Source organism: Ranitomeya imitator, chromosome 1 (genome assembly GCF_032444005.1).
Source record: "Ranitomeya imitator isolate aRanImi1 chromosome 1, aRanImi1.pri, whole genome shotgun sequence".
NCBI classification, from domain to species: domain Eukaryota; kingdom Metazoa; phylum Chordata; class Amphibia; order Anura; family Dendrobatidae; genus Ranitomeya; species Ranitomeya imitator.
This window is the reverse complement of record NC_091282.1, coordinates 526,944,400-526,957,162: the sequence shown is the minus strand read 5'-3', so window position 1 is coordinate 526,957,162 and position 12,763 is coordinate 526,944,400. Positions and strand designations below refer to the sequence as shown.

The 12,763-nt window shown below is 45.5% G+C and overlaps 1 protein-coding gene across 1 annotated transcript in view; it reads left to right on the top strand.

The window, feature by feature from the left end:
• The window catches only part of SUSD1 (sushi domain containing 1), a 466,537-nt gene that overhangs the window by 159,272 nt on the left and 294,502 nt on the right, over positions 1–12,763 (top strand). The window contains exon 5 of the mRNA XM_069767010.1: positions 4,344–4,523. Coding sequence (XP_069623111.1) covers positions 4,344–4,523 — 180 coding nt within the window. The remainder of the gene's footprint in view (positions 1–4,343; positions 4,524–12,763) is intronic.

Sequence of the window (12,763 nt, the reverse complement as noted above, 5' to 3'; positions counted from 1 at the left end):
AAGGATAAGATAAGAGGATAGCTATAAATTAAAATAGGATTGGGTTTACTAAGGTGGGGCACAATAGTCAGGAAACAAGGTTGCCAATAAAAGAACAGTTGGGGATTTCCAAATTGGGAGGGGCAGGAGTGAGTGAGTGAGTTTTTTAGGGGACATTTCCTGATTCTAAGTCAGTCAGTGGGAACAGTGTACAGTAGTGTATTATAGTTATAACATTAAGAAAGTGCTGGAGAGTGATTCAGAAGAAGTCGGACCAGGCCAGAGGGTCACACAGTATGAAAAGGCACAGAACGCTTGGGAAAAGCAGAATGCGGACGACCGCCACTTGGTACGATGGTATCCCTTAAATAATACGGGATATGGCTCGAGGAACCTTTTTCATCTCCCAGTGAAGGGGAGCCAGAGTGGGAACCAGTATGGGAAAGTGGACACAGGAATATGGGGAACCCAGAGCCAGGAAGAGCATCTTAGAGTCTAGAGGAGCCAGCATTGAGAAGGAAAGCTCAGGCTGAAAATGGGACCGCAGAGCCAGGAAGAGCATCTCAGAAGCTAGAGGAGCCAGCATTGAGAGGGAAAGCTCAGGCTGAAAAACATGAACTTGTGCTGTACTGAAACTGCCATAGATTAGTTGTTATCAAGTAAAGTTATGCAGCGCCCCAGAGATCTGGTCATTGCAGTATGACACTCTGCCGCTAAGGGGAGTGATGGTACGTCTTATGGCACTGAAGGAATTCTACTGACCAGGTATCACCAGCACACATTATACTTCACACTCCGGCCACTAGGGGGAGAAAAAGGCTTTATTTATTGGACCACTCCTCACACTGGTAAAACTAGGGGTTGGATAGGAAGTTAGTCAGAAGCTGACTGGGTTGGATTCAGGCAACATCCCGTGGCAGGGGGTGTTGCAGGGAGAAGACGCAGGGGGGTCCCTGTCAGGCGTGGGAACCTGGCAGGTGCCTATCGAACAGAGCAGAACATATCGGAACCGCGCCTGCACACCCCGCGGCGGTATCCTAAGAGAGAGACACGAAGGGAAGGATATTGTGGAACAGTGTAAACGAGATCAAGCACAAAGGAGAGCCAGTAGGAGTCGTGCCGTGAGACAGAGGCAACATCTTACTGAGGCGCATAGCCGGTGGCCGGAACACCGCGGGAGTAACTGACTCTAGGCCTTACTTCGAACTCCGCCGGACAGTTAATTATAGGTTGGCTGTCTACCTTAAATTTCCTACGAAGACATAGGGGGCAACGCGTGGAGAGGGGCGTCTCTAGGGTCCCGGAAGAGCTCCGAGCCTTCCCGTCATACGGGTGCGTCCTAGCCATAACATATTGGGGGATGAGAATCTAGTAACATCTGGAACAAGCGAGAGAGAATTAGAAAGAACGAACGAACGAGAACAGCAGTTGTAAGGACTATTCTGAATGCTCAGCAGGGTAGCACTACAACACACAGGCGCTAGTGGTAGGCACTGATTTCCACCTGCAAAGGGAACTCTGGATGTGCCCATCGGACCGGCCGGTGTCAGAAAGCCTGTTAAGGGTGCTCTGGATTGAGGATCCTGAAGTCTTCAGTAAAGAGGTAAAGAGACTGCAACCCTGTGTCCTCGTTATTGACTGCACCTCACATCCACCTTACTGGGAAGCCCTGGGGACATACTTCACCTGTGGGAAGGTATACCATCTAGCTGCCATTACATCACCCCAGCGGACCCCACAGCAGCGTCGGTCACCCTGACCGAGTACCACAGGTGGCGTCACGAATCCCTGATAGACTGTACCACCTTTATTGGACGCCCCTTAGCAGGGTCGCGGACCGGGTCTAGCCACCGTGACAGCCTCAGAACCGAACCAGAAAGGCCCGGTACCGAGAACTCGTGGCCCTGTGTCTAGGGGCGCTCCAGTTACACTGTTAAAGCAGAATACAATGTCTGTTCCTGAGTGTGTGATATCATCTGGAGATGGGAATATGGGATCAACAGGGTCTGCAAACGCAACCATGAGTTTTGTGCAATATTCCCACACCACACACCAGATGGGACATTATGTTTTCTTTGCAGGGTGCCAGGGTGTGGGATCAAAACAGCCCCTCCCCATGATTACCACCCTGGTCACCTCACAGTTACACTTTGGCATTTTTTGCTACAAGTCAAAGGAAGGAGATCCATTTATTCTCTGATGCCTGCACTAAAGCCATTGCAGATGTTGCCTATTTGAAGGTTATAGACTCTAACAATGAAGCTCATGTTGGATTTCTATTTGGGAAGGATAAATTGGCTCCTAAATCTGAGCACACCATACTCAGACTTGAACTCTGAGAGGTTGTACTAACCATAGAGATTGCAGACTTCATACAGAGCGAACTATCCACGTGGATGATACAATATTCCACACAGACAGCAAAGTTGTTCTGGGTTATAAATACAACAAGACAAAACGCTTCTATGTCTATGTCAGTAACCGCATTGAAACAATCAGGAAGTCTTCTAAACCTGAACAATGGCAGTATATTCAATTCCATCTGACCCCTGCCGACCTTGGTACCTGGCCAATGTCTGCCGGTGCCTTTGCAAATTCTTCTTGGATGACAGGACTGGAGTTCCTACTAGTCCAGTTCAAAGAGACTATCAAAAAAGATGTTTTCAGACTTCAGGATCCTGACATTGATTCAGAGATTTGTCCTGATATCAGCACCCTCATCATCAAATACGAATAGAAGGTTGGCATGGATTGTTGGCGATTTAATAGCTTCTCCAGATGTTCAACGCTTGTTCATGCCAATGCAAGGTTAGTTCACATTGTACAATGCTATCGCACTGAGGACATTAACGCATATTGTCACGGTTGGCACATCTGTCCTAAGCCTCTCTCAGCAGAAGACATTGCTCTAAGTGAAATGTTTGTGATACGCATTGTGCAGCTGAATAGTTTTTGAAAGGAAATTAAATGTACAGCTCTGGCAAAAATTAATAGACCACTGCAAAATTTTGAAGAAGCTATTTAGCGAAACGGTGCTCGTCGGGCGCAGGTTTTTTCTGGTACAGTCTCCTCACGCACTGCTGGCCATTTCAGCATTCCACGGCAGGTAACACCATTTTTTGAACCATTTTTTTAATCATACCACCATCTCCATTTAATGGAAGCATTTCATGTTTGTGCGTACTTTTTGTAACAGCCGCAATAGCAATTTTTCAGTATACTATAGACAACTTACCATTAAGGGCCCTTTTGGTTCATATGATAAGTCTATTTCTCTGTTTGCAGGCGTTTATGTTACATAAGCACTTTAAAAAAAAGCTGCTGCAATGTGTTTTGGAATGATACCCATGTAGAGGTGTGAGTTTTTTCCTCTCCTTTCTACTCAGCAGGCTTAAATAATCCTTTACTTATTTTTTTGCAAATTGCATTATTTGTAAAAACACTCTACCTATCTGTACCTTTTCCCTGATTTTTTGGAGGTTTTTTTTTCATTTTCCTTGTTTTCTCCTGTCTTTTTAAATTCAGTATTTAATTGTTGTATTTAATAAAAAGTGTTTCTTATTTTCACATGTTCTTTTAGTCAGCAAAATATGTAAAAACATTGGAACGTTGGAATAAAACCAAAGATACAAGGTGGTGAGCCAAAATATGGCACCACCGCTGTCACAGGATAGTAACTAAATATAAATAGCCAGCATACAAAAAGCATACCCATAAACAGGAAATCCTGCCCCATGTGGACATAAGCATGTAAATCATAAACTAAAGTGTAATAGTGCATATGTACTGGCCACAAAGGGGAACCTGAGTATAGATGCATATGGCCATGTAATACAATAAAAGAAGACAAAATTACCTGTAACCAGCGATGGTGACACTGCCACTTCCCCAACGCGCGTTTCGCAGTGACCTGCACAAAAAGCAGAGGAGGCTGGTGGGGAGGCAGAGAACAAGAAGAAGACCCTGTCCCCACGTCTTGCGCCAAAGCCCCCAGAGGCACTGAAGACGTCATTTTATGAAAACTTCATAAGATGAGTATTAAATAACCACTGAGTGGATCACATCAGGTATCAGATTAATCTGCATCACGGTGCCTTCATGGCCCTACCTTTAGTTTATAGGGCTCAATCCTGCTGACAGATTCTCTTTAAAATGCACTTTGGGGATCATGGACTCCATTAAACCTTAGCCTTAATATTTTATTCATGTATTTAAAATTATAATGTACATCCTTTGCAGTGATGGGGATAAAGACATACATGAAGAAATAATGTGTTTTCTTTTCACCATATCTGAGGTTGAAGTAAGAAGATTTGAGATAGACCGGACATTTTAACTTTACTTTTTTCTTTTTCCAAACACAGAGATTAACTGTGGACAGCCTCCATCACGTCCTAATTCTGCAACAATAGTATCTGCCAAAACCACATTTGGGAGCCAAGCGACTTATAAATGTTCATCTGGATTTAACCCTGATCGAGGAGTCAGTACATCTATTTGTACAGCCAAAGGAACATGGGAAGGTGCCACTGTAAGGTGCACAGGTAGGTCCAGCAAAGGACATTACTGTAATTATAAATACTATAGAATTCTTAACAATAGAAGTATCATATAATCATGTTATTATCAGTATTAGTTCTCACTTGTTCAGTGTCTTAGGCTAGGTTCACACTTGAATTGTGCAGTCCGTTCAACATATCCGTTAAACGGACTGCACTAACGCAAGTGCCGACTTTGGCACTGCACTAGCGCAGATGGAGCATCTGCTAGCTCTATCTGCGCTAGCAGTGACGGACCCGGAAACGCTGTAGCCCACGTCTCGGGTCCGTCACTCAATGACGGCACATTGCTAGCGCACGCCCATTATGGGCGTGCGCTAGCGATGTGTTCGCCATTGCAAGTAATGGCGGCGTTAACGGACTACGTTACACCGCGTTATGCTGTGGTGAAACGTAGTCCATTAAACGGGTTCACACAACGCAGTGTGAACCCAGCCTAAGAGTTATATCAATATGTGTGGCTTCATATACCTATCAATAAAGCTCAGGATATAATAAAACTATAACAGCCGTTATAAAATTTAATCCATATCATTGTTAACCTAAGATTTAATAAGCTGGCTGTTAAATCTATAATGCTTACATATTTATCAAGGAAAGACATGTATCATGTATCCACAGAATAGGTGATAAATGTCTTACCACAGGGTATTCATTAGTGCCATGGACCATGGGACGAGAGTAGTGATGAGTGAACGTGCTAGCCATTACTCGTTACTCGCCTGAGTATCGCTATGCTCATCGTACTCGGCGAGCAGCGAGCATTTTCGGGATTATTCGGCGGTAACTGCAGTCTCCACCCAGCAATTTTGGTGGACTTTAGAGACCCAATCACGGTGCAGGGATTGTCTGCCAGGCCATGAAACGCCGCAGCGATCTTTGTTGTGGTCGTGCAGTGATTGGCTGGGCCATACAGCATCATCCCGAGTATAAGAGACCTGGCGCTGCCCTGCTCGCAACATTCTGCTCCTGTTTCAGCGACAGTAGGGAGAGCTGCTGCCGAGATAGGGTCAGAATCGTGGTTTTAGAGTTAGTGTAGGTCTCCAACTCTTACATCCACAACTCCTCAGAATCCAACAGTCCTTTTTAGGGCTAATTCTTGGTTCCCGATTTTGCAGCGCTAGGCAGGCACGGCACAGCATATCCACATCAGTGCAAGGCCTGCAGGCACTGTATGTGCGTCCAATGGTCCCACTGCATCCGTCCCAAAGCTCCATAACTGTCTGCTGCTACTGCAGCTTATTTACTGTCTATATACCAATTTTTTTTTCTCCAAAAAATCCTCCCCCACAAAAAAAAAAAATATACAGTCTGTTCTGTCAGACTGAGGCCTGTTGGAAACTGATAGTTTGTCCGGCATATGTAGCATAGTTGTGTGTGCCACCCTTGTGCCCCCCTTTTTTTTTTTGGTGTTTTAACCCCTTCATGACCCAGCCTATTTTGACCTTAAAGACCTTGCCGTTTTTTGCAATTCTGACCAGTGTCCCTTCATGAGGTAATAACTCAGGAACGCTTCAATGGATCCTAGCGGTTCTGAGATTGTTTTTTCGTGACATATTGGGCTTCATGTTAGTGGTAAATTTAGGTCAATAAATTCTGTGTTTATTTGTGATAAAAACGGAAATTTGGCGAAAATTTTGAAAATTTCGCAATTTTCACATTTTGAATTTTTATTCTGTTAAACCAGAGAGTTATGTGACACAAAATAGTTAATAAATAACATTTCCCACACGTCTACTTTACATCAGCACAATTTTGGAAACAAAATTTTTTTTTGCTAGGAAGTTATAAGGGTTAAAATTTGACCAGCGATTTCTCATTTTTACAACGAAATTTACAAAACCATTTTTTTTAGGGACCACCTCACATTTGAAGTCAGTTTGAGGGGTCTATATGGCTGAAAATACCCAAAAGTGACACCATTCTAAAAACTGCACCCCTCAAGGTGCACAAAACCACATTCAAGAAGTTTATTAACCCTTCAGGTGCTTCACAGCAGCAGAAGCAACATGGAAGGAAAAAATGAACATTTAACTTTTTAGTCACAAAAATGATTTTTCAGCAACAATTTTTTTATTTTCCCAATGGTAAAAGGAGAAACTGAACCACGTACGTTGTTTTCCAATTTGTCCTGAGTACGCTGATACCTCATATGTGGGGGTAAACCACTGTTTGGGCGCACGGCAGGGCTTGGAAGGGAAGGAGCGCCATTTGACTTTTTGAATGAAAAATTGGCTGCACTCTTTAGCGGACACCATGTCACATTTGGAGAGCCCCCGTGTGCCTAAAAATTGGAGCTCCCCCACAAGTGACCCCATTTTGGAAACTAGACGCCCCAAGGAACTTATCTAAATGCATAGTGAGCCCTTTAAACCCCCAGGTGCTTCACAAATTGATCCGTAAAAATGAAAAAGTACTTTTTTTTCACAAAAAAATTCTTTTAGCCTCAATTTTTTCATTTTCACATGGACAACAGGATAAAATGGATCCTAAAATTTGTTTGGCAATTTCTCCTGAGTACACCGATACTTCACATGTGGGGGTAAACCACTGTTTGGGCACATGGTAAGGCTCGGAAGGGAAGGAGCGCCATTTGACTTTTTGAATGAAAAATTATCTCCATCGATAGCGGACACCATGTCGCGTTTGGAGAGACCCTGTGTGCTTAAACATTGGAGCTCCCCCACAAGTGACCCCATTTTGGAAACTGGACCCCCCAAGGAACTTATCTAGATGCCTAGTGAGCACTTTAAACCCTCAGGTGCTTCACAAATTGATCCGTAAAAATGAAAAAGTACTTTTTTTTCACAAAAAATTTATTTTCGCCTCAATTTTTTCATTTTCACATGGGCAATAGGATAAAATGGATCCTAAAATTTGTTGAGCAATTTCTCCCGAGTACGCCGATACCTCATATGTGGGGGTAAACCACTGTTTGGGCACACGGCAGGGCTCGGAAGGGAAGGCGCGCCTTTTAACTTTTTGAATGGAAAATTAGCTCCAATTGTTAGCGGACACCATGTCGCATTTGGAGAGCCCCTGTGTGCCTATGCAATGGAGCTCCCCCACAAGTGACCCCATTTTGGAAACTAGACCCCCCAAGGAACTTATCTAGATGCATACTGAGCACTTTAAACCCCCAGGTGCTTCACAGAAGTTTATAATGCAGAGCCATGAAAATAAAAAATAATTTTTCTTTTCTCAAAAATGATTTTTTAGCCTGGAATTTCCTATTTTGCCAATGGTAATAGGAGAAATTGGACCACAAATGTTGTTGTCCAGTTTGTCCTGAGTATGCAGATACCCCATATGTGGGGGTAAACCACTGTTTGGGCGCACGGCAGGGCTCAGAAGGGAAGGCACGCCATTTGGCTTTTTAAATGGAAAATTATCTCCAATCATTAGCGGACACCATGTCGCGTTTGGAGAGCCCCTGTGTGCCTAAACATTGGAGATCCCCCACAAATTACCCCATTTTGGAAACTAGACCCCCAAAGGAACTAATCTAGATGTGTAGTGAGCACTTTGAACCCTCAAGTGCTTCACAGAAGTTTATAACGCAGAGCCATGAAAAAAAAAAAAAAAATTATTTTCTCAAAAATGAATTTTAGCCCGCAATTTTTTATTTTCCCAAGGGTAACAGGAGAAATTTGACCCCAAAAGTTGTTGTCCAGTTTCTCCTGAGTACGCTGATACCCCATATGTGGGGGTAAACCACTGTTTAGGCACATGCTGGGGCTCGGAAGTGAAGTAGTGACGTTTTGAAATGCAGACTTTGATGGAATGCTCTGCGGGCGTCACGTTGCGTTTGCAGAGCCCCTGATGTGGCTAAACAGTAGAAACCCCCCACAAGTGACCCCATTTTGGAAACTAGACCCCGAAAGGAACTTATCTAGATGTGAGGTGAGCACTTTGAACCCCCAAGTGCTTCACAGAAGTTCATCACACAGAGCAGTGAAAATAATAAATACGTTTTCTTTCCTCAAAAATAATTTTTTAGCCCAGAATTTTTTATTTTCCCAAGGGTTACAGGAGAAATTGGACCACAAAAGTTGTTGTCCAGTTTCTCCTGAGTACGCTGATACCCCATGTGTGGGGGTAAACCACTGTTTGGGCACACGTGGGGGCTCAGAAGGGAAGTAGTGACTTTTGAAATGCAGACTTTGATGGAATGGTCTGCGGGCGTCACATTGCGTTTGCAGAGCCCCTGGTGTGCCTAAACAGTAGAAACCCCCCACAAGTGACCCCATTTTGGAAACTAGACCCCCAAAGGAACTTATCTAGATGTGTGGTGAGCACTTTCAACCCCCAAGTGCTTTACAGAAGTTTATGACGCAGAGCCGTGAAAATAATAAATACGTTTTCTTTCCTCAAAAATAATTTTTTAGCCCAGAATTTTTTATTTTCCCAAGGGTTACAGGAGAAATTGGACCACAAAAGTTGTTGTCCAGTTTCTCCTGAGTACGCTGATGCCCCATGTGTGGGGGTAAACCACTGTTTGGGCACACGTGGGGGCTCAGAAGGGAAGTAGTGACTTTTGAAATGCAGACTTTGATGGAATGGTCTGCGGGCGTCACGTTGCGTTTGCAGAGCCCCTGGTGTGCCTAAACAGTAGAAACCCCCCACAAGTGACCCCATTTTGGAAACTTATCTAGATATGTGGTGAGCACTTTGAACCCCCAAGTGCTTCACAGACGTTTACAACGCAGAGCCGTGAAAATAAAAAATAATTTTTCTTTCCTCAAAAATGATGTTTTAGCAAGCAATTTTTTATTTTCTCAAGGGTAACAGGAGAAATTGGACCCCAGTAATTGTTGCGCAGTTTGTCCTGAGTATGCTGGTACCCCATATGTGGGGGTAAACCACTGTTTGGGCACACGTCGGGGTTCGGAAGTGAGGGAGCACCATTTGAATTTTTGAATACAAGATTGGCTGGAATCAATGGTGGCGCCATGTTGCGTTTGGAGACCCCCTGAAGTGCCTAAACAGTGGAAACCCCTCAATTCTACCTCCAACACACCCCTAACCCTTATTCCAACTGTAGCCGTAACCCTAATCACAACCCTAACCCCAACACACCCCTAACCCTAACCACAACCCTAATTCCAACCCAACTCTAAGGCTATGTGCCAACGTTGCGGATTCGTATGAGATTTTTCAGCATCATTTTTGAAAAATCCGCGGGTAAAAGGCACTGCGTTTTACCTGTGGATTTACCGTGGATTTCCAGTGTTTTTTGTGCGGATTTCACCTGTGGATTCCTATTGAGGAACAGGTGTAAAACGCTGCGGAATCCGCACAAAGAATTGGCATGCTGCGGAAAATACAACGCAGCGTTCCCGCGCAGTATTTTCTGCACCATGGGCACAGCGGATTTGGTTTTCCATATGTTTACATGGTACTGTAAACCCGATGGAACACTGCTGCGGATCCGCAGCGGCCAATCCGCACCGTGTGCACATAGCCTAATTCTAAAGGTATGTGCACACGCTGCGGAAAACGCTGCGGATCCGCAGCAGTTTCCCATGAGTTTACAGTTCAATGTGAACCTATGGGAACCAAAAATCGCTGTACACATGCTGCGGAAAAACTGCACGGAAACGCAGCGGTTTACATTCCGTAGCATGTCACTTCTTTCTGCGGATTCCGCAGCGGTTTTAGAACTGCTCCAATAGAAAATCGCAGTTGTAAAACCGCAGTGAAATGCGCAGAAAAACCGCGGTAAATCCACGATAAATCGGCAGCGGTTTAGCACTGTGGATTTTTCAAATCCGCTGCGGAAAAATCCGCATAGGACCAGAATACGTGTGCACATACCGAAACCCTAACCCTAGCCCTAACCCTACCCCTAACCCTACCCCTACCCCTAACCCTAGCCCTAACCCTACCCCTAACCCTAACCCTACCCCTAACCCTAACCCTACCCCTAACCCTACCCCTAACCCTAACCCTAGTTCTTACCCCAACCTTAGTGAAAAAAAAAAAAATTCTTTATTTTTTTTATTGTCCCTATCTATGGGGGTGACAAAGGGGGGGGTCATTTACTATTTTTTTTATTTTGATCACTGAGATAGGATATATCTCAGTGATCAAAATTCACTCTGGAACGAATCTGCCGGCCGGCAGATTCGGCGGGCGCACTGCACATGCGCCCGCCATTTTGGAAGATGGCGGCGCCCAGGAAAGAAGATGGACGGACCTCGGGCGGCCAGGTAAGTATAAGGGGGGGGAGATCAGGGCACGGGGGGGGCGTCGGAGCGCGGGGGGGTGGATCGGATCATGGGGGGGTGGATCGGAACACGGGAGGGAGGATTGGAGCACGGGGAAGGATTGGAGCACGGGGTGAGGGATCGCTGTGCGGGGGGGGTGGATCGGAGAATCGGGGGGGGTCGCTGTGTGCGGGGGGGGGATCGGAGTGCGGGGGGGTTTGATTGCAGCACAGGGGGTGTGATTGGTGCACGGGGAAGCGGACAGGAGGACGGGGGAGCGGAGCACAGGACGGAGGGGAGCGGACCACAGATCGGGGGGCTGGGGGGGCGATCGGAGGGGTGGGGTGGGTGCACATAAGTGTTTCCAGCCATGGCCGATGATATTGCAGCATCGGCCATGGCTGGATTGTAATATTTCACCAGTTTTTTAGGTGAAATATTACAAATCGCTCTGATTGGCAGTTTCACTTTCAACAGCCAATCAGAGCGATCGTAGCCACGAGGGGGTGAAGCCACCCCCCCTGGGCTAAACTACCACTCCCCCTGTCCCTGCAGATCGGGTGAAATGGGAGTTAACCCTTTCACCCGGCCTGCAGGGACGCGATCTTTCCATGACGCATATGCTGCGTCATGGGTCGGAATGGCACCGACTTTCATGACGCAGCGTATGCGTCAAAGGTCGGGAAGGGATTAAATACACTGAAAAAGGCCTCATATATCTCTGTGCTCCAAGTTTGGTCATTGGAGGCCGGTGTTCTTACTTTGTGGCTGTGTGATATTTAAATTCTATACAGCACTATTTAGCATCCAAAAAAATTCAACAGCCACAGATTTGCCAGTGTGGTATTTCCGTTACAGCCATCATATATCTCTGTGCCCAAAGTTAGGTCATTGGAGGCCGGTGTACTTACTTTGTGGCTGTGTGATACTTAATTTCTAAACTGCGCTATTTAGCATCCAAAAAAATTGAAAGGCCACAGATTTGTCAGTGTGGTATTTCCGTTACAGCCGTGAACCGTCATATATCTCTGTGCTCCAAGTTTGGTCACTGGAGGCCGGTGTACTTACTTTGTGGCTGTGTGATACTCAAATTCTATACTGCGCTCTTTAGCATCCCAAAAAATTCAAAGGCCGCAGATTTGCCAGTGTGGTATTTCCGTTACAGCCGTCATATATCTCTGTGCTGTAAGTTTGGTCATTGGAGGCCGGCGTGTTAATTTTTTGGCTGTGTGATACTCTAATTCTATACAGAGCTATTTAGCATAAATTAACATTAAAAAGATAAATAAAAAATTAATACAGTCTGTTAGGTCAGGCTGAGGCCTGCCTAGTGTTCAGGTTTGAAAAATCGTAGATTTGCAGGCATACTGATCACATATTATTTCGCTTAGTAGTAAAGACATTTGTGTTGAGCATTTGAAATAGTGCAGTAGTCCATTTAAAATGGCTAAGGCAAGGGGCAAGGGACGGGGAAGTGGACGTGATGCTGATGCATCCAGAGGCCGAGGACGTGGGCAAGGTGAAAGTGGGCAACAACAAAGACCCACATCTTCTCGCTCGACCTTCCTGTCCCAGTTTCTGGGGGACCGCAGCACACCACTATTGAAGCCAGAGCAGTGTGAAACGGTTGTTAGTTGGATAGCGGATAATGCTTCCTGTCACTTAGCCACCACCACCACCTTGTCTTCCACACTGTCAAGTCTGAGTAGCCGTGAGTGTGGCCAGGATATTCCTCACCCTGATCCACCTTCCTCTCACCATGCTGAGTGCCCTGAGGCAACTGATCCCACACTTGGACACTCTGAAGAGCTGTCCAGTTTTCCATTTCAAGATTCAGAAATCTCTGCCAGTCAACTTGAAGCGGGGAAAGATGAGATCGCATGTAGAGCTACCAAAGCTTTAACCAGCCCCGATCCCACAAAGGCGATGGTGGGAAAGTGTAACAAGAGGTGGACGATGATGAGACACAATTGCCAGAAAGTCAGGAGGAGGAGCAGGGTGCGGATGTGGAAGACG